Genomic DNA, 21,878 nt, shown 5'->3' with positions numbered 1-21,878 from the left:
CAGGAAGTACAGGACACCAGCGAAGGCGATTGGTAAAAATAATGTTGACGTTGATAGGATCTGAAATGTTCTGCCTGAGTTTGTGGTGAAAGCAGATTCAATTGAAGTTTTCTGACAGGTGTCGGATAATTATCAAAAGCAACATTTTCAAGGCTAAAGTGAAAATGACTGGGAGTGGGACCTGGTGAATTCTATCTTCCAGAGATCTAGCACCGAGCACGATTGCCTCATTCTCGGCAGTAAATCTTTTGTTCTATGATGTAATAACGTTTATGGAAATGCTCCACACTCTATCATAAGACATTGCACTGAGGTCATGTCTGCTCTCTTTAATTAGAAAAGGAACAGTGGAGTTGTTGTGAAGATTTATCCGAAACCCAACACATAAAACAAGTTAATAAAATGTGAGGCTGGATGAACACAGCAGGCCCAGCAGCATCTCAGGAGCACAAAAGCTGACGTTTCGGGCCTAGACCCTTCATACATTTTATGAAGGGTCTAGGCCCGAAACGTCAGCATTTGTGCTCCTGAGATGCTGCTGGGCCTGCTGTGTTCATCCAGCCTCACATTTTATTATCTTGGATTCTCCAGCATCTGCAGTTCCCATTATCACTCACATAAAACAAGTAATCAGTTATTCAATTCTTATTTGTGAAAGCTTGCTGAGATTTTCACACACAACAAGAGGTGCGTTTTGAGTGAAAGGCATTGGTTGCAAAGTGTTTTGAGGCATCCTGAGGCTATGAAAGGACAGGAGATAGGAATGATAGTAGACCATTTAGGCTGTTGTACTTGCTCTGCCATTCAGTCAAATTGTAGCTGATATTGATCTTCAATTCCACTTTCCAGCCTGCTGCCCAGGTATCTTGATTCTTGGAGACACCAAAAATCAATCTCTCTTAGCTTTAAATATAATTATCAATGGAGAACTCATGTTTCTGTTAGACAGAGAATTCCCAAAATTCAGAACCGTTTGAAGTTTCTCAGTCTTAATGTTCAAACTGTTATCCTAAAACTCTTCCCCTGTATTCTAGCCTCTGTAGGCAGGAAATGACCTCTGCGTGTCTAACCAATCATGGCCCTTTTAAATCTTTAGTGCACTAATGGGATCACCTCTAATTCTGGTAATCTCCAGAGAATAAAGGCCTAATTCACTCAGCCTCTCATTATGGGACAGTTCCCTACAGTTCTCTATAAACTCTACTCTGTATGGCCGTCACTGTGTGAATGCAAGTTTGCTTTTGATTTTTATGGATCCTTCCACCCATTCTGTGAAGAAACTTCACTAGCCATATGTTCCAGCTGAATTTAATGATTGTGCTCGGTCTTATCAGATTAGTTTATTTGCCATTCCATTGATGCCTGGAATTAACTCCAAAGCCATTTACCTTTCTGTTCTCCATACTTTTAATTTTTAAAAAAATGTCATGTGTTTTTCAGTTCAGTTGAAATTTCAGTTGGCTAAATTTCCTCCGGACTTGATTTCCACTTTCCCTCTTGTACAGGACTGTGAAGCTTTTTTACATGAGTGTTATATGAATCTGACCCAAGTATGTTTCCTGAGTAGAGCATTGCTGAACAAGTTTGTGTATTGAGTGAAGTATTCACACTTTATATTTCAGAATTTTAATGGTTACAATATGAGTGATTGTAATCAAACCAAATTGAGGACAAACAAAAGGAAATGGAAGTTTGTAAGGTGTAGCTTGCTGCACATCAACAAGGGACAATGCAGGTCACCGTATATAGGAACATTTTGCCCAAAATGTGGCTTTGTTGTATTCTTCAGGAAATTTCCTGGAATGCCAGATTTGAAATTTTAAACACCTAATGTTTGATTTTGTGGGAGATTGCCAGCTGTGCATGAAGCAACCAGAATTTGCCCACAAATAATTCAGGTTATATTAAGTAATAGCAACAAGAATTGTACAGCTTCAAAGAGAAACTACATTGACTTGGGCATATACTTAAAACTGATGCTGAACCTATTTCAGTGCAACAAAAGAGGTGACATCAAACCATTATCTATTCATTTTTTAGAAGAATGCTTGAACAAACGATTTAAATGAAGCCTGACATTTAACCACCAATTATCACACCTGCTGCATTCTCCATGACAACACCTCTACCATTCAGAGTCCACTTGTAAACTATAACAATTCTTCTCTTATAAAGTATAAATGTTGTTTTGCTTTTACATTGCATTAGTATTCATGTGAGTTGTCCAGATGAGTGCAAGATAAAAAGCTGCATGAAAATGTGACATTTTCAGCAACACTCAGTATTTATAGAATTAAATGTCCATACTGGTTTTAAAATTTTCATAACAAAATAAAAGAAATAGTGCATTTCATATTAAATGTGTTTCTTCATGCTTAATGTTCCAAGAAAGATAATACAGTATATTACACATAGGCCATTATGCACAGCTAATATGGGGCAGTCTTGAAAGCCACAATGGTTATCTTTTCAATTTGGCAGCTGTGTAATTGAGAGAAGTGAAACAGCAAACCCCCTAACGCATTTCAACACAAATTGAATGGAAAAAAATTACGGGGATACTTCAGAAAAAAAATTCGTTTTTGTTGAGAACTAAGTTAAATCTATTGCCTTATCAAAGCTGCAGTTGAAGTATGGGTAAAGTTCAAAACAGCAACAAAGCCAGAAAAAAAGGCTGTGATACTTCTGTTTTCCCAGAATTGTATTGATTTAATTTCAGGAAGACAATATTAAAATATTATCCCAAAAAATGCATTTTTATTTGAATACATCAGAGTTTTCGCTTTTCATCCAAGGCATAAAAGATAGTCTAGTCTTCATGCTGAAACATCAGGTCTATATTATTTATTTCTTTATCGTATTTTTGGGAAATTTATAATAAATGCTAACATTAACTTGTCTTTCTGATATTATTGTGTTCACAGTGAGTATCTTACGGGACATCATGTGAACATGACTGATTCAGTTTTAGGAAATAGTAAATGCCTTTTTTTCATGTAATTTGGAGTATCTGTTTTGATAACTTTTAAATCTGCAGTGCTGCGGAGAATAGTTTTCTCTAATGTGTGTGCTGCTTTTAAATCAAATGGGTTGTAACTATAAAACTCTCGTTATCTAGTGATTTGTTGATGAGCTGAGTAGACACTAAATTTTACAACATTTGACTGATATGGTAGAGCTTCAAATCCTGAACATCAAGAAGGCTTGACCTGTTTCAAAGTCTGTAATTAATATTTGATTGTTATTCCTTGCAGACCACAGAAACCAAGCACCCTGGAGATGACTAAAGGGAAACCTTCCCCTCCAGTGTCTTTCACTGCTGTACAGGGACAGATCAAACAAGGTAACTACAAAGCAAAGCTCTGAGAGGAGCACAGAATTGAAATGACGGAGGGTAGTCTGAATGCACTGTGTGAAATTATTTCTCTTCTGTCTTCCGTTGTTGAAAAATCCCTACCTTAGTGAAAGACTGAAGTTTAGCAGTGTGTTTGTCTATGTATTTATGTTTGAATTTTTTATCTGTCAAAGTACCAGAGAGATTTAAGTTACGTGATTCATATACAATATATAGGAGGTAAATGTGCAATGTGAACCTTGTTTGCTGTAGATTATTTAGTCAGGTTTAATAGCAAATTTGGCTGCTGTTCCATTATTGGTATATACAGTGCTCAGTTTATTTTAGTTCAACTCTGGGACTGATGAATTTCAACAAAGATGATGTCCGTGAAGTTTGTTTTTGACCACTTTGTGAATGTGTGAATTGCCTTTCTTTTGAATCTTAAAGTCTGTCTTTTGACATGGGAAAATGTTAAGAGTCCATTATGAAGGATGTACTAATGAAGTGTTTAGAAATGCATGACATAATCAAATAGAGTTAACATGACTTCATGATTGAGAAATCATGTCTGACAAATGTATTTCAGTTCTCTTAGGAAGTAAGAAGCATGATTTTCAAAAGGCATTCAATAAGATACCGCACATAAAACTATTGAAGATAAAAGCCGAGATAACAAAGTGTGGACCTGGATGAACACAGCAGGCCAAGCAGCATCTTAGGAGCACAAAAGCTGATGTTTTGGGAAGGGTCTAGGCCTGAAACATCAGATTTTGTGCTCCTAGGATGCTGCTCGGCCTGCTGTGTTCATCCAGCTTCACGCTTTGTTATCTCGGATTCTCCAGCATCTGCAGTTCCCATTCTCTCTAAAGATAAAAGCCCATAGTTTTGAGGCAGTATCTTAGCACAAATAGAGGATTGGCTAACTAACAGAAGACCGAGTTGAGGTAAAGGGGTATTTTCAGGATGACAGCATTCCACAAGTTGAGCGCCACAGGCACCAGTGATGGCTTCACAATTATTTACAATCTATAGAAGTAACTTGGCTGAGGAAAGTGAATGTCACATTTACAGATGAAGCAAAAATAGGTGAAAAGGCAAGTACTGAGAGGGACAAAAGAGCCTATAGAGGGATTTATACAGGCTGAGTGAGTGGGTGAAAACTTGGTTAGCGGAATATCATGTAGGAAGATGTGAGGAAGAATAGAAAAGCTGAATATTATTTAAATGTAGAAAGATTACAGAAAGCTGGAACATGCAGGAATTTGGGGATCCTTGTGTATGGAGCATAAAAAGTTAGCACTCGAGTTTAGTTCTGATAGAGAAAGCCAATGTTATGATTACCTTTATTTCAAGGCAAATGGAGTATAAATATTGGGAGATTTTGTTAAAACTGTACAATCCAGTAGCCAGACCATACCTGAAATAGTCTCCGTAGTTTTGATCCCTTATCCAAAGATACATTGGCATTGAAGGCGGTTCACCGAAAGCACACTAGGCTCAATCTGGGTTTGAAGAGATTTTCTTATGAGGACAAGTTGCACTGGTTGGGCTTCTACTCCTTAGATTTTAAAAGAATGAGAGGCAAGCTTACAGAAACATGCAAGATTCTTAGAAGACTTGACAGAATAGGTGAGGGGAGATTGTTTCTCCTCCATGGAGATCTTGTAGGACTAGAGGACATAATTTCAAAATAAGGCATTAGCCATTTAAAGTAGAGGTGAAGAAGATGGTTTTCTTTGAGGAAGTCAATCTTTGCAACTCTTCACTGCAGATGCTGTTGAGGCTGGATCATTAAAATATTCAAGGTTCAGATAGACATATTTCTAATTCGTAAGGGAATCAACAGATCAGGCAGGAAAAGGTGTTGAGGATGATCAGAACAGCCATAATCTCATTAAATGGCAGAGTACATTCAAATACCTAAATGGCCTACTGCTGCTCCTGTGGCTGTTTCATGGTCTCTTGAATATCTTGCATTCAGCATTGACCTTTGATGCTGCAAATAATTAAAATAATATAATGAAAGGAGGAGGAGGAAGGTGGTGCAAATAACACCAATGAACAAAACTGTTATCGGCTGTAGTATACATATAAAATCGTCGACAAGTCATGGAACAACTTGCCATTCATCTTTGTGTTTCAAATCATTCTCAAATGCACCTTTTCCTGACTATAAAAATCGAAAGCTTAAAACCTAGCCATGTTACACAGTCTGCATATAAATTGTTTTTTATTTACTTTGTGTGACTAAAAATTAAGCTATTGAATCTATTGTGTCATCTTTGACAAGGCAAACATTGCAGTTGCTGTGGACTTTATAATGGGAAACATGTCTTCTGTGTTGTATAGAATTATCTGTGTATGCTGTTATCAAACTTAAGTCACCATCAGCTACCTCAACCCCAAACATTGTAACTCTAATTTGCCAGACAAACTGATTTTGCTCTATCCCTGTTTCAGTGCAAGCCTTGTATTCTGTTCAGCTGCTTAGCTCCTGTGCTTATGTTGTATTCCTAACAAAATTGCTTTGTTCTTCCTGATATTTTAAAATTGTTATTAACTCTTGGCATGTGGGTGCCTCTTGAAATCAGCATTTATTGCCCATCCGGTAATTGCCCTGGAGAACGTTGTAGCAGAATGCAGCTCATCACTGCTGTAGCACATGGTGTGTGGGGATGCCATATTGCTAGGAAGGGAGAAGCAGGATATTGACCCAATGACAAGCCAGAATAATGTGCAGTTTGTTGGGGAACTTACTAGTCTTAATGTCTCAACGCATCTCATGTTCTTGCCCATCTACGTAATAAAGGTTATGGTTTGGAAGATGCTTTTGGAGGAATCATAGTGAGTTACTGCAGTATATCCTGTAGATGACACACATTTCTAATACTGTATGTAGTGTTGAAGGTGGTGGATGGAGTGTTAGCCAAGAGAATTGCTTTGTCCCAGATGGTGGAAAGCTTCCAGAACATTCTTGGCGCTGCACTTATCCAGGCAAGTGAAGAATATTCCATCACATCCCTTATTGTGCTTTGCAAATGATGGAGAGGCACTAGGCACCAGTGATGGGTTACTCAGAACAGAAGTCCTAGCTTCTGAACTCTTCTTGTAGCCACAGTATTAATACGGCCAGACCAGTTCAATTTCTCGTCAACAATAATCCCAAAAAGGTGAGTTGCTCAGATTCTCTCTTGTTGGAAATGATTCTTTCCTGGCACTTCTGTAGTGTTCATGTTGCTTGTGACTTCACAGCGTAAGGCTGGAAGTTGTCCTGGTATTTCTACGTACGGACAACAACTGCTTTAGCATCTGAGCTGTCGTGAATACTGGTGAATATTATGTAATTATGAGCAAGCATCCCCACTTCTGACCTTATGATATGGAAAAGGTCATTGAAACATATAAACCTACAAGTAGGCGTAGATTATTGTGCCTTTTGAGCCAGTCCTTCTGCAGTTTCTACTCTCACTTCCTTCAGGATCCTTGAATGCATCTCATCTGATCTTGGTACTTCATCACACTTAAAATACCTCACTATTGCTCGGTTAATCTTTGCATTCAGATACTGAAGATTCTTATTCAGTCTTGATATACTTTAAAAGACACAGCAAGCATTATACAAATATTTAAAATTCCACCGTACCTATCAATGTGTTCATTTATCTTCCTTACTTTTGTACTCTACGCCTCTATTTATTAGTCTCTGCAATCGGAGTACTTTTAACCAATTTCTCAATCTCTCCTGCCACCTTCAATGATTTCTACACGTGGATTCTCAGGTGTCGGTTTGTATAGCCCCTTCATTTATATTTAATAACAAAACCAAAAACGCCTTATCAATTTTAAATCCTCTTAATGACTGATCTGTCCTTACAGTGTAGGCAGCATCTGATTTGTAGGTGAAGACAAATACACAGCGTTCATTTTAACACTCCGTCATGCTTTTTGCCTTGAAGTGTGAATACCTTTTCCTCCTCAACCTACTTTTCTTCAAAGAGAACAGCCCCAATGTATCCAGTATGTCCTTGCTGCAGTGATTTTCTGTCCCTGTAAAAATTATCAGAAATCTTTCCTTCATCTCTTTAACAACTTCACATTCTTCCTGACTTGGACCCAATATTGAAGTTGAGTTTTAAAACAGCACCAGTTTTTTAAATACGTATTGATGACCTAGAGTTGGGTGAACAGGTCATAGATTCAAAATTTGTAAATTTCACTCAACTGTGAGGATAGTAACAAGTATCAGGATGACACATTGGCTTGTGGAAGGGGAGGTCATATAACAAATGAAATTTAATGCAAAGAAGTATGAAATTAGTTTGTTTCAAAATGTCAATGAGGGGCGTATACGAACAGAGACCTGAGCGTCTATGTGCGCAAATCATTGAAGGTGACAGGAGAGACTGAGAAATTGGTTAGAAGGGTATTCATATTGCAGGGCCTAATAAATAGAGGCGTAGAGTACAAAAGTAAAGAAGATAAATGAACACAATGATGGGTACTGTGTAGTTTTAAACATTTGTATAATGCTTGCTGTATCTTTAAAAGTATATCAAGACTGAATAAGAATCTACCATATCTGAATGTAAAAACCAAGCTAGCAAGTGCAAATCAGTCGAATTTCTGTGGTAGGGATATGTTTAGGAACAATTATTCAAGATAAAATTAATAATTACATAGATAAGTGTGGATTGATTTGGAAGAGCCAGCATAGATTTAATGGGAAATTCATGTTGAATTAACTTATGGAATTATTTGAAGAGCTAACAGAGGATAAGGGGAAGGTTATTGGTGTGGTTGCTATTCATGGATTTCTAAAAGACGTTCGATGCAGTGCCACACAACAGAATTGAGAGGAAAGTTATGGATCAAGAAATAAATGGGTCAATAGCAACATGGATGCAAAGCTGGCTGAGGGATGGGAAATGAGAAAGTAATAGTTAATAAGTACCTGTCAAGTTGGAGTAAAGTTTGTGGTGGAGTTCCCCAGGGGTCAGTATTCATTTCCTAATAAATTAATTAATTTGGACAATTTCAACATTTAGTGGGTGATGCAAAGCTTTGTAACCACTGTGAACTGTGAGGAGTGCAGTATAGAACGTCAAAAGATATTGACAAGTTGAGCAGATAGGTGGCAGATCAAGCTCTCAATGCAGAGAAATGTGAGATGATGCACCTGGAAAGAGTACAAAATAAAGGATACTTCTTATGAGAGGGTGCGCAAGAACAGAGAGACCTGGTATATGTGCATAAATCATTAAAAGTGGCAAAGCAGGTAGGGAGAGCTTTTAATAAAACATACGGTATTCTAGACCGTATAAAAGCAGACAGTGTAGATGAGATGTGAGGGAATGATGAACTTATATAAGACCTAATTAGAATTTAGCTGAGCTATTGTGTATAGTACACCTGAGCACCACATTACAGGTAGAATGTGAATGTATGAGAGAGAATTGAAGGGGTTTGTAAGAATAGTTTCAGTGATAAGACACGAGTTATGATGAAAGGTTTGAGAAGTTAGGACTGCTTTCTTTGACAAGGTGAAGGTGAAGAGAAGATTTGATTGAAGTTTTCAAAATCATGAAAGATCTAGATGGAGGAACTATTCCCACTGGCAAAGGGGTCAAGAACAAGAAGACTCACTTTAAAATGTTTTGCGAAAAATGAAAGAAAATGTAAGGTAAGAAAAATCTTTCAGGCAGCAGGTAGTTAAGGTTTGAAATTGTGGTTGAGGCAAGTTCAATTAAGGCATCCAAGAGGGCATTGGAAGATTATTCAAATAGAAAAAATATGCAGGGCTTTGTTGAAAAGGCAGGAGACTTGCACTAAATCAAACTGCTCAAGGAGCCAGTACAGACATAATGGACCGAATGGATTCCTTCTGCACTGTACCAATCTGTATTAAAAATGAGGAGCAATCAAGACAGGGAGAAACTATTCCCTTAGGCAAAGAGGCAAAAGCTGAAGAATGTAGGTTTAGGGACACAATAACCAAAAGTAAAATGAGAAGACATGCCTTTAGCTTCGCAAGTTTACAGGATCTGGAATGCATTGCTCATGTGTGTGATGGAGGCAATTCAGTTTTGTAATCTTAAAGAAAGGATTGGCTAAACCCCTGAAGTTAGGAAAGAACATGCAGGAGTATGGGAATAAGGATAGGAATGGGTTTTGCTGAATTGTTTTGCAGAAAGCTGATGTGGAATTAACGTGTCAATTGCCCTCCTTCTGAGTTGTAACCATTCCATGTTCCAGACTCCTCACCAATTTAGTTTGGTTGATCTCTGGTTAATGAACTGATGCTGTGTTTATATAAATTATACATACAAATGGAATAGCCTGCACTAAACTTAATTGATTAGTGTTCAATCTATAGGGTAGCACAGAAGTCAGAAAGACTGCTAAAAAGAAAGCCAATAGTAAGCATTTAAACTCATATTCTTCACCAAAAATAATTTTGAATGTTAGAGTGTAGAAATAGCCTTCCTGTGTATGCCTAACAGTCTATTTGAATGAAAGGAAGCAAAATAGGAAAGAACAGTGTAACAGGTTGCAATTTAACCAAATAAAACAAGTCATAGTGAATTCAAATGTCAAAAGTATAAAGAAACTTATCCTAAGATTACAAATTGTGTGTGTGTGTGTGTGTATATATGATAAATTTTGTTGGCAAAACATAATAGTTATAACAGATCATGTGCTACAAACATGTGGAAGAGCATTCTTTCAGAGATTAGCTTCCATAACTGTCAAATCAGGCAGTGTGCCAACTTCTATGCCATAGATCATGAAACAATTTTACGGCGATAAATAAATGGAAAAGCTACCTTTTATTAAACACTGTTACCTGTAGGAAAGTTGTACTTCACGTTACAGAGGAGATTCCACCCCCCCCCCCCCCCCCCCCCCCCCCCCCCCCGTACAGTGATACATTTCATTGTGTCTGAAGTAAACTTTTGACTCTTCTGGATCTAGCCTGAAGTAATTATTCACTCTCTCACAGTATATAATAATTTTTTCATGGACTGTGTGCATCACTGACTGAGCCAATATTTATTGTCCATTTCCTAACTGTCCTTGAAGGTGATGGTGAGCTGCCTCCTTGAACAACTGCAGCCCTTCGGTGTAGGTACACCTATGGTGCTATTTGAAAATAATAGAAAAAAAGCTGTTAATATAGTTCATGTCAGGATCATGCATGGAGGGGAGTTCGTGGATGGTGTTGTCTTTGCAGGTGGGACAAGTCCAAAATTTGGAAGTTGCTTTTTGAATATCCTTGGTGAGTTGCGGCAGTGCAAATTGTGGATGTTACCGATGCCCTTGTGCATTGGTGATGAAGGGATTGAATGTTAAATGAAGTAGATGGGGTGCCAGTTTAATAGACAACTGTATCCATGTATAGTCTGAACCTCTTGAGTGTTGTTGGAATTGCACCTTTCCAGGCAAGTGGAGATTATTCCATCACGTCCTGACTTGTGCCTTAGGGATAGTGGATAGGTGTGGAGATGGAAGGTGAGAATTTCAGTTTCTGGCCTGCTGCTGTCATTGCACTTTTTTTCTTTGGATGGTTCATTTCAATTTCTAGCCATGGTAATCCTCAGAATGTTTATTGTCGGAAAGTTAGTGGTGATGATGTCATTGTCAAAGAAAGACCATTAGCTTCTCAGATAATAAAATGTGAGGCTGGATGAACACAGCAGGCCAAGCAGCATCTCAGGAGCACAAAAGCTGACGTTTCGGGCCTAGACCCTTCATCAGAGAGGGGGATGGGGTGAGGGTTCTGGAATAAATAGGGAGAGAGGGGGAGGCGGACCGAAGGTGGAGAGAAAAGAAGATAGGTGGAGAGAGTATAGGTGGGGAGGTAGGGAGGGGATAGGTCAGTCCAGGGAAGACAGACAGGTCAAGGAGGTGGCATGAGGTTAGTAGGTAGATGGGGATGCGGCTTGGGGTGGGAGGAAGGGATGGGTGAGAGGAAGAACAGGTTAGGGAGGCAGAGACAGGTTGGACTGGTTTTGGGATGCAGTGGGTGGAGGGAAAGAGCTGGGCTTGTTGTGTGGTGCAGTGGGGGGAGTGTTCATCCAGCCTCACATTTTATTATCTTGGATTCTCCAGCATCTGCAGTTCCCATTATCTCTGATACCATTAGCTTCTCTTTTGTTTGATGTTTCCTGATTTGTCAGTTCCCCAGAAATCGGTTTCACAGTGAGGAATTTCTCATCACACTGCTCGGCCTTTTATTTGCATCTTGCTCAGGAGTGTATGGAAGTGCTAGAACAGTATTTATGTTGTCAAAGAGGCAACATAAATGTTTGATATCATAACCCCATTTTCTTGAAGAGTTTTAGCAGTTAAATCCAGAGTTTTCATTCAGGGTGAAGTGAAGAAAGGTGATAAATTGGATCATTAAGATGCTAACTACTTGCAGTCTACTGGAGCCTTTCAATATGTGACACTGCTGTTACACTTACGATGTAACAATGGATTATGGCCATACATAATAAATAACATTTTAAAACACAAGATGAACTTTAAAGATTTTGGAACTGTGACAAATCTGGCAATTTTATCTATGCATTACTGTACATAACAAGTCTTTAATACAAGTCTTCAGTATAACCAGACAAAAAAGAGATTGTATATTTTGGACTGCAACTGTCAAGTCAACTTTCCTGCTCCTTCTAGATTGTGTTTTAACTGTATCCAAGCTAATCACGCTGACAAACTTACCTGAATTATGAATAAGGCTACTTTATGACCACGGAGAATTCCACATGAATCCCTTGAAGTTTAAACTGCCTTAGAATAATGGACTGCTGTGAGCTATCCAGTTAAAATAGACGTGGCAATATTAACTAATAGTTTTTAGCTTGATCAGAATTCGAAAACTTGGGAATATCTCAAATGGTACAGTATAAAGAAAACTGTAAGTAGTTCACAGTTACAAGCAAGTGACAGTTAACAGAGAGGTATACAAGAGGAAACTGAATGCATTCATTGACTACACAAGAAATATGGAAACAGTTATACATTTGTCAGACCATAAGGTAAGCTTTCACAAACAGCTGAAGTTACGAATAATGAATTGAAAATACATACTCATTCAAGCATTGCAGGTCAGGAATGAATTAAATAGATGTCTTCAAAATTGTGGAAAGGTTTGAAAGGATCACACTTCTGATACTGAAAATAATTCAAATGTAATGAACATTACATAATAAACTATTTTATTTGACATCTGGCTCGGTGATTCTCAAAGGTATTCCAGTATGATCCTCCCTTTTAAGGTTTAAACGTTGCCATGATCCTTCAGTCAGAAATGGAAGTACAGACAGACTAGATTTCTATTCTTAAGGGATTTGTAAACTCCTATCTTTTCAATAGCTTTTTTGAAGCTGAAATCAGTCTCAAACATTGATTATTTAGGCCATACTGACTCTTTATAAGAAGATAAACAAGGGTGTAAAGGAGCCTCGCGGGTGTTAACACCTGGAACTAGCTGTACTGCTGGAGTCACTGCAAACAGTTTAGAAAACTCTGATTTTAGCTCAGCTTAAAATCAGAAACTCTGTATACCCTTCTAATTCCCAGAACAGTGGATTTCTCTCCTTGTAGGCATCTGCTCCACCCTGTCACTGTTGTAAGAGCTTTCCCTCAACAGTGAGTACAAATCAAAAATGTTCCTTAAAATCATAATGTCTGCCTGAATTGTACAACATTTGTTCAAGATATGGCCATTTAGTTCAGGAGACAGTTGCCAATTTTTCACTTGTCTGATTTCTGATAGACAATTATCAGATGGCCGTCTTGACAAGTTCTTGCTAAAAAATCATAGAACGTAGAACATAGAACATTACAGCACAGTACAGGCCCTTTGGCCCTCGATGTTGTGCCGACCTGTCACACCGATCTGAATCCCATCTAACCTACACTATTCCATTTACGCCCATATGCTTGTCCAATGATGACTTCAATGTACTTAAAGTTGGCAAATCTACTACCATTGCAGGCAAAGCGTTCCATTCCCTTACTACTCTCTGAGTAAAGAAATCACCTCTGACATCTGTCCTATATCTTTCACCCCTCAATTTAAATCTATGCCCCCTCGTGCTCGCCGTCACCATCCTAGGAAAAAGGCTTTCCCTATCCACCCTATCTAACCCTCTGATTATTTATATGTTTCAATTAAGTCACCTGTCCACCTTCTTCTCTCTAACGAAAACAGCCTCAAGTCCCTCAGCCTTTCCTCGTAAAACATTCCCTCCATACCAGGCAACATCCTAGTAAATCTCCTCTGCACCCTTTCCAAAGCTTCCACATCCTCCTTATAATGCAGTGACCAGAACTGTAAGCAATACTCCAAGTGTGGCCGCACCAGAGTTTTGTACAGCTGCAGCATAACCTCCTGGTTCTGGAACTCGATCCCTCTATTAATAGAAGCTAAAACACTGTATGCCTTCTTAACAGCCCTGTCAACCTGGGTGGCAACTTTCAATGATCTGTGTACGTGGACATCGAGATCTCTCTGCTCATCTACACTACCAAGAATCTTACCATTAGTCCAGTACTTTGCCTTCCGGTTACTCCTACCAAAGTGCATCACCTCACACTTGTCCGCATTAAACTCCATTTGCCACCTCTCAGCCCAGCTCTGCAGCTTATCTATGTCTCTCTGCAACCTACAGCATCCTTCGTCACTATCCACAACTCCACCGACCTTAGTGTTGTCTGCAAATTTACTAACCCATCCTTCTACGCCCTCATCCAGGTCATTTATAAAAATGACAAACAGCAGTGGACTCAACACCGACCCTTGCGGTACACTACTAGTAACTGCTCTCCAGGATGAACATTTCCCATCAACTACCACTCTCTGTCTTCTTTCAGCAAGCCAATTTCCGATCCAAACTGCTATATCTCCCACAATTCCATTTCTCCGCATTTTGTACAATAGCCTACTGTGGGGAACCTTATCATAATTCAAATCCAAGTTTTCTGCTACATACTATAGGGTTTTAAAAAAGTTATAACCTGCATTTGTATAGCACATTTTATAACAACAGCAACTCGTTGGCTTCTTAGACTACCTTCCAAGCCTGTGACCTCTGCAATCTCGAAGAAGGACGGTAGCAACTTTATTGAAGCACTACCACCACCTGCAAGTTCCACTCCCAAGACAATAACCTTCTGGATAACAAAGTGTGGAGCTGGATGAACACAGCAGGCCAAGCAGCATCTTAGGAGCACAAAAGCTGATGTTTCAGGCCGAGACCCTTCATCAGAAAGATGCTGCCTGGCCTGCTGTGTTCATCCAGCTCCACGCTCTGTTATCTCGGATCCTCCAGCATCTGCAGTTCCCATTATCTCCAATCACAATAACCTTCTGGACTTGGAACTGTACCACCAAAAATCCACTGTTCATTGGGTTAGGAATCCTGAAACTCCCTTTCTTGACTGTCCTGTGGAGCCCCTACAACACGTGGATTGGAGCAGTGCAAAAAGGCAGTTCACTATCACATTCTTGAGGCTAGTTAAGGTTGGAATTTAATTGCTGGTCTATTCCGCAATGCCCACATCCTATTGTTGACCGAGATGGGAGGAATGCACCATCTTCCTCTAGTTCTAGTATTGGAGGGGTCACAGCATAAATTTATTTGTTTTACCCAGATCTTGATATGGACAATTGTATGCTTTCTTTATGTTAGACTTGTAAACAAAATATTCATCTACCGGATTTCCTAAATTGCACAAAATTATTGATTTATAGCTATGTCAGTTTAACCCTCTAAGTAACACGCATGCACAAGGTAAAGGAAAACAAAAATGAATTTCTGTCTCTGCAGAGATTTAGTTGGAGAAAAGAAAGCAATGATGGTTAGTTAGTCATAGAGTCGTAAAGGAATACAGCATGAAAATATACCCTTTGGTTCAAACACCCCCATGGTGCTCACTCAACTAATTGCCTGCATTTGGTCCAAAATCCTTTAAACCCTTTCCATCTATGTATCGATCTAAATGAAGAAGTTGCCCCTCAAGCCCTTCTTAAATTATTCCCCTCTCACTTTAAACCTTTGCCTTCTAGTTTTCAATTCCCCTACCTTGGGAAAGAGACGATATGCATTCATCCTATCTGTGCCCCTCATAATTTTCTACACCTCAATAAGGTCACCCCTCATTCTCCCACATTCCAAGGAATAAAATCCTAATCTAGCCAACCTGTCTTTATAACTCAGGCCTACTCATCCTGGCAACATCCCTGTAAATCTTGTTTACACATTTTCCAGTTTAACTATGCATTTCCTGTAACAGAGTGACCAAAACTGTACACGATACTCCAAGTCGGCCTCACCATTGGCTTGTGCAACAGTAACATAAGGTCCGAACTCCTATACTCAGTGTCTCGCCTGATGAAGGCCAACATGCTAAAAGCTTTCTTCAGCACCCTGTCTACCTGTGACACTGCTTTCAATAAATTATTTAATTGTCCTCCTACGTCCCTCTGTTCCACAACACTCCACCATTTACCTATAAGCCCTACCTTAGTTTGACTTTCCAAAGTGCAGCACCTCACAGTCATCAGTATTGAATTGCATTTGCCAAACCTCAGCCTGTTTCTCCATCTGATCAAGATCAGTCTTTAATATTGGACAACCTTCTTCGCTATCAACAATACATCCAAATTTTATATCATCTGCAAACTTACCAATCATGCCTTGTACATTCACATCCAGGTCATTTATATAACTAACAAATAACAAAGGTCCCTGCATTGATCCCTGCGGCACACCACTAGTCATGCCTCCAGTCCAAGAAACAACCTTCAATCATCACCCTTTGCTTCCTACCGTTGAGCCAATAGACAATAGACAGTAGGTGCTGGAGTAGGCCATTCGGCCCTTCGTGCCAGGCCACCATTCATTATGATCATGGCTGATCATCCACAATCAGTATCCTGTGCCTGCCTTATCCCCAGAACCCTTGATTCCACTATCTTTAAGAGCTCTGTCTATCTTTTTCTTGAAAGCATCCAGAGAGTTGGCCTCCACTGCCTTCTGGGGCACAGCATTCCATATATCCATCACTGTCTGGGTGAAGAAGTTTTTTTCCTCACCTCTGTTCTAAATGGCCAACCCCTTATTTTTAAACTGTGTCCTCTGGTTCTGGGCTCACCCATCAGTGAAAACATGCTTCCTGCCTCCACAGTGTCCAATCCCTTAATAATCTTATCCGTCTCAATCAGATCCCCTCTCGTCCTTCTAAACTCAAGTGTATACAAGCCCAGTCGCTCCAATCTTTCAACATATGATAGTCCCGCCACTCTGGGAATTGACCTTGTGAACCTACACTGCACTCCCTCAATAGCCAGAATGTGCTTCCTCAAATTTGGAGACCAAAACTGCACACAATACTCCAGGTGCGGTCTCACCAGGGCCCTGTACAGCTGCAGAAGGACCTCTTTGCTCCTATAGTCAATTCCTCTTGTTATGAAGGCCAGCATGCCATTAGCTTTCATCACTGCCTGCTGTACCTGCATGCTTGCCTTCATTGACTGATGTACAAGAACACCTAGATCTTGTTGTACTTCCCCTTTTACCTAACTTGACTCCATTGAGATAGTAATCTGCCTTTCTGTTCTTGCCACCAATGCGTATAACCTCACATTTGTCCACATTAAACTGCATCTGCCATGCATCCGTCCACTCACCTAGCCTGTCCAAGTCACCCTGTATTCTCATAACATCCTCCTCACTTTTCACACTGTCACCCAGCTTTGTGTCATCGGCAAATTTGCTAATATTACTTTTAATGCCTTCATCTATATCATTAATGTATATTGTAAACAGCTGTAGTCCCAGCACTGAACCTTATGGTACCCCATAATTGGAATCGCCTGGTCATCGCCTGCTTTTTCGAAAGGGACCCGATTATCACTACTCTTTGCTTCCTGTCAGCCAGCCAATTTTCAATCCAGCTCAGTATTTTGCCCCCAATACCATGTGCCCTAATTTTGCTCACCAATCTCTTATGTGGGGTTTTGAATGCAATTAGTTAGCTCTTCCTGGATCCTATGCAATCTAACCTTCATGAAGGGTTAGAATAAACCTGTGTTTGTTCCTGAAGGCAAAAATAATAAGGATTAAGATGTAGGTCTGACATGCTGATGCACGAAGATGGGTGTTGCTTAACACATACAGCTTTCACTCAGGACCTTAGCAGACACTCATTCAGGAACTATCAATAACTCTTTCAGAGGCTTTTTATGCGAAACGAGTTGGACCACTCGTACCACACTGAACCTACAATAAGGATATTTTTCCAGGTAAAAAGCAACTGGCTGGGTATATGAATAGCAAGCCTTTAGAGGGATATGGGAAAAATGCTGGCAAATGGGACTAGGTCAGATTAGGATGTCTGGTTGGCGTAGGCAAGTTGGACCGAAGTGTTTGTTTCTGAGCTGTATAATTCTATGCCTCTAAATAGGCGAGCCAAATTGCGGAGTTCCTTTTGTTCAACTAGATTACTCTGAACTGTATTGAAATCAGACAGAGCAACTTAACAGTCACATACCACGCAGGGGCCTTCAGTAAACAAGTAGTCACCGCAATCGTGTAACCTGTGTGTTTGAGTTACAGGATTAACAGAAATGGGTATACATTCTACCCACAGGTAGGGTTCAAGCAATGAGAAATTTCCAAAATGAGCTCAGATATTTTTTGGCCTAGTGAACCATTATAGTGAAGTCAAACCAAATTTGATAACTTTATTGCATCCATTGAACAGACTAATTAGAAAATTGTAGTGTTGTACATTATGATGTGTCCAAAAAATATTAAGTTGTTTTGTGATGCCTGTTCCTATAAAGTGTGTTATGACAATGGTGAGGAGAAACTGAGTGCATTTCCTTGACATGCCATCAGTGCCAGTGAGCAAAATCATGCTTGAAGCATCTAACTTTATCTTTGATTCTTGTAGATACCTATGGTTGTAGTTTCACATTTCAAACTGATTGTAACACACAGGGTAGATGATGGCTTACTGGTGTTATCTCTAAACAATTAATCCAGAGATCTGGACAGTGTTCAGGGGACTTGGGTTTGAATTCCGCCATAACAGATCATGGAATTTGAATTTAATAATAATCTGGAATTAAGACTCTAATGATCACCATGAAACCATTGCCGATTGTCAGGAAGACCCCCATTAATGTCTGTTTAGAGAAGGAAACTGCCATCCTTACCTAGTCAGGCCTACACATGACTCCAGACCCACAGCAATGTGGTTGACTCTTAACTGCTGTCTGGGTGATTAGGGATTGGCCATAGATGCTCGTCCAGCCAACGATGCCCCAATCCCATGAATGAATACAATATTAAAAAAAAATAATGGATGCTTTGAATTCAGGGACTCTAGTATGTACTTTGGCTGAAGCCTGAATGCAGAGGTAGGCTTTGATTTTGTCACTTTTAGTGTGATCTTGGAAGATGATCAGAAGGTCACTGAAGTGCCATTGCAATGTCTAGATTAGAATTTCCATCGAAAATAGAACTCAACACGGTAGATACATTATTTGTTTTACATGCAGATGAATTACCAATCACAGCAGGAGATGTTTATCAGGATGTGCAACTGTATTACATCTGGGTAGTCTTGTCAGTTGGTAAAAATTGTGATATGTATGCAGCCAGAGTTATAATTTTGGAAAAGGACAAATGATATTTATGATCTAGATGATAGCTAGGAAAGAGTTTGAAAGAAAATCTAGCTCTGTTTTCAAAAATCATCAGTTATACTCCCTTCCACGGAGAGGAGTTAAGTTAAACCAGGGTTTAGATATTTCCACGATTCTGGGGAGTAAAGGGGAATATATAACAATGTCACTAGAAATCATACTTCACGGTTAAATAGAGAAACGATGTACAGTAGAGGACTTGAGAATGGACAATATCAAATAAACTTTCAAGAATAGTCACAGCTAATCTAGAATACAACAGGATCAAAATACTGGATCATCTCAGACTCTTCCCTTACTCCACTGTTTCCATTTCTGGGGATAGGCCATCTGCCAGGATCTGGTACAAACCTACCAGCTCCCACAGTTAACTGGACTACACATCCTCATAACCCGCTTGCTGCAGGGACTCCATTCAATTTCTTCATCTCTGCATCTGTTCCCGTGATGCCACTCCTGCTAGGGTTCCTCAGATATGTCAATTCCCTGTCACCATATCCGACCCATTTCCTGCATTTCTGCTGAGCTCTTACCCTCTCTCCCAGAAAATCTGTAATGTTCCCCATGTCCTTACTTTTCATCCCACCACCCTCTGTGTTCAATCATCCTGTGCCTTTTCCACAACACCCAGCATGGTGGCACCACCAAATACATCTATCTCTTCACCAGCAGCATTTGTGCAGGTGCCATTGCTTCTTTGACACTCTGGTTCACTCCTTCATCTCACCAAACACTTCCTCACTCTCACAGGGCAGCTTTCCATGTAATTACTGAAGGTATAAAATATTGATCTCTTCCCTCTTCACTGTCCATGGTTCCAAGTATAGCTTGCACTTGAAATTGCAGTTCACTAGTATTTCTTCCAATTTACTTTACTACATCTGCTGCCCACAATTCAGTCTGCTTTGAACTGGCAATATCATGTGCAGACTGGGTGCTTGCTGTACCAAACAGCTCTACTCTCTAAGAAAAACACTGACCTTCCAGTTGCTTGCCATTTCAATAAAGCATCTTGCTCTCAGGCTACAATTTCTGTCCTGGGCCTTCTGCAGCATTCCAGCAGACAACAATGCAAGCGAGAGGAATTGCACCTCATTTTCTAATTGGACCTGTTTAGACTTTCAGGTGTTTGAGTTCCCAAATTCAGATAATGACCGCTGTTGTCCAATTTGATTGCACCTACCATGGTGTCTTGTTTCTGACTTGTTGGCTTTTCTCTTGGAGTAGACCCATTTTCCTCTTTCCACAGCTTACATTTCCATCGGTTTTAAATATCTATAATCCCTTTACCACCACCAACATGCTCTTTGCCTTTTGTTCTAGGCGTCCTTGCCATCAGTTCCACTTGCTTCTTCCACCTCTCTGTCACAATGCTGGTAGTGGACAGGATCTGGATTGGAAGCTGAGTGACTCTGTGGAATTCTGAGCCACTGACCTGTTCTTCTGGCAGCAGCATTTATGTGGCTAGTCATTCAGCTTCTAGTCAATGTTAGTCCCCAGGATGTTGATGCTCATAAGATTTTATGTTTTTAACAAAGGTAACATGAAAGCAGAGCTCTTTTCAGAAGTATCAGAGCTGCATACTACTCTGAATTGTCTACCCAAATCCAGAATTTGGGACTGATTGGATGGCAGATTAACTGGGCCGTCCAGGGTAGTTTTGTCTAAACTTTGCAGCCTCCATATGGAAGTGAAGTTACGAAAGCAACCAAACTTGTCTCCCAACATGCCAAAGTACTTTGACAAACTGACTATAAAGTTTTACAAGATTATGTTTAACCTGCATTCATGAATTCTTCGTAGCTTTAGAGTAGACAAGGCAAATGAAATGGACTTTCACAAGGCGTTTGCTAAAATCCTGCTTGGGACTCACATAACTAAAGTCAGAGTATTTGGGCTCAGGAGTCAAATGACTGAAAGACAATTCCAAAACACAAAACTGGGTTCCAGGACTGAAAAAAGGTGGGAAGTAAGGCCTTGTACAAGCCAAAGCCCCTGTTGTTCAAAAGATATGAAAATAACGTTCTGGAATGAAAAACGTGGAAATATAGGAAATAGGAGCAGCAACTGGCGATTTGGCCCTTTGAACCAGCACCACCATTGGTTATGGTCATGGCTGAATTTCCACCTCAATAGTTTGTTACCGCTTTTCTCCTATAAACCGTGATCCCTTTAGGTCCAAGTACTATATCTAACTCCTAGAAATCATGCCATGTTTTGGCCTCAACTATCTTTTATGGTAGCGATTTCTATAGGCTGACCCGTCTCTGGGTTAAGAAATTTCTCCTCATCTCAGTCCTAAACAGTTTACTTCATAACCTTAGACTGTGCTCCCTGGTTCTGGATTGTCCTGTTATTGGAAACATCCTTCCTATATTTTACCTGTTAAAATTCTAAAGGTTTCTGTGAGACTCTACCGCCTCATTCTTCTAAAGTCCACATAATATAATCCTAATTGACCCAACCCCTCCTACATCACTCTGGCCATTGCAGAAATGAGACTGGTAAACCTCTGCTGCACTCTCTTCATAGCAAGAATATACTTCCTCAGATAAGAAACCCGAACTGCGCACAGTAATCCAGGTGTGGTCTCACCAAGACCTTGTATAATTGCAGCAAGATTTCCTGTTCTTTATTCAAATTCTCTCACTTGAAAGCCAATATACATTTGCCTACCACCTTCTGTGCCTACATCCTTTTACCATCAGTGACTGAGAAATCCTTGACCCTTAAACCGGAGGGGCAACATACCGCCATGGAGCCTGAATTGCACCTTTCTATTCTCCTTATAATAGAATCCCCTGCAACTGTTACATT

At 39.8% G+C, this 21,878-nt stretch overlaps 1 protein-coding gene across 6 annotated transcripts in view; it reads left to right on the top strand.

Moving 5' to 3' along the window:
- Window positions 1-21,878, top strand: part of LOC125455412 (WD repeat-containing protein 7) — a 626,944-nt gene that overhangs the window by 160,042 nt on the left and 445,024 nt on the right. For all 6 annotated transcript variants that reach the window (XM_059649557.1, XM_048537354.2, XM_048537344.2 and 3 more), the window contains one exon: window positions 3,255-3,343. In XM_059649557.1, coding sequence (XP_059505540.1) covers window positions 3,255-3,343 — 89 coding nt within the window. The remainder of the gene's footprint in view (window positions 1-3,254; window positions 3,344-21,878) is intronic.

The sequence above is a fragment of the Stegostoma tigrinum genome, chromosome 1 (assembly GCF_030684315.1).
Source record: "Stegostoma tigrinum isolate sSteTig4 chromosome 1, sSteTig4.hap1, whole genome shotgun sequence".
In the NCBI taxonomy this organism is placed as follows: domain Eukaryota; kingdom Metazoa; phylum Chordata; class Chondrichthyes; order Orectolobiformes; family Stegostomatidae; genus Stegostoma; species Stegostoma tigrinum.
This window is presented reverse-complemented; position numbering and strand designations above follow the sequence as displayed.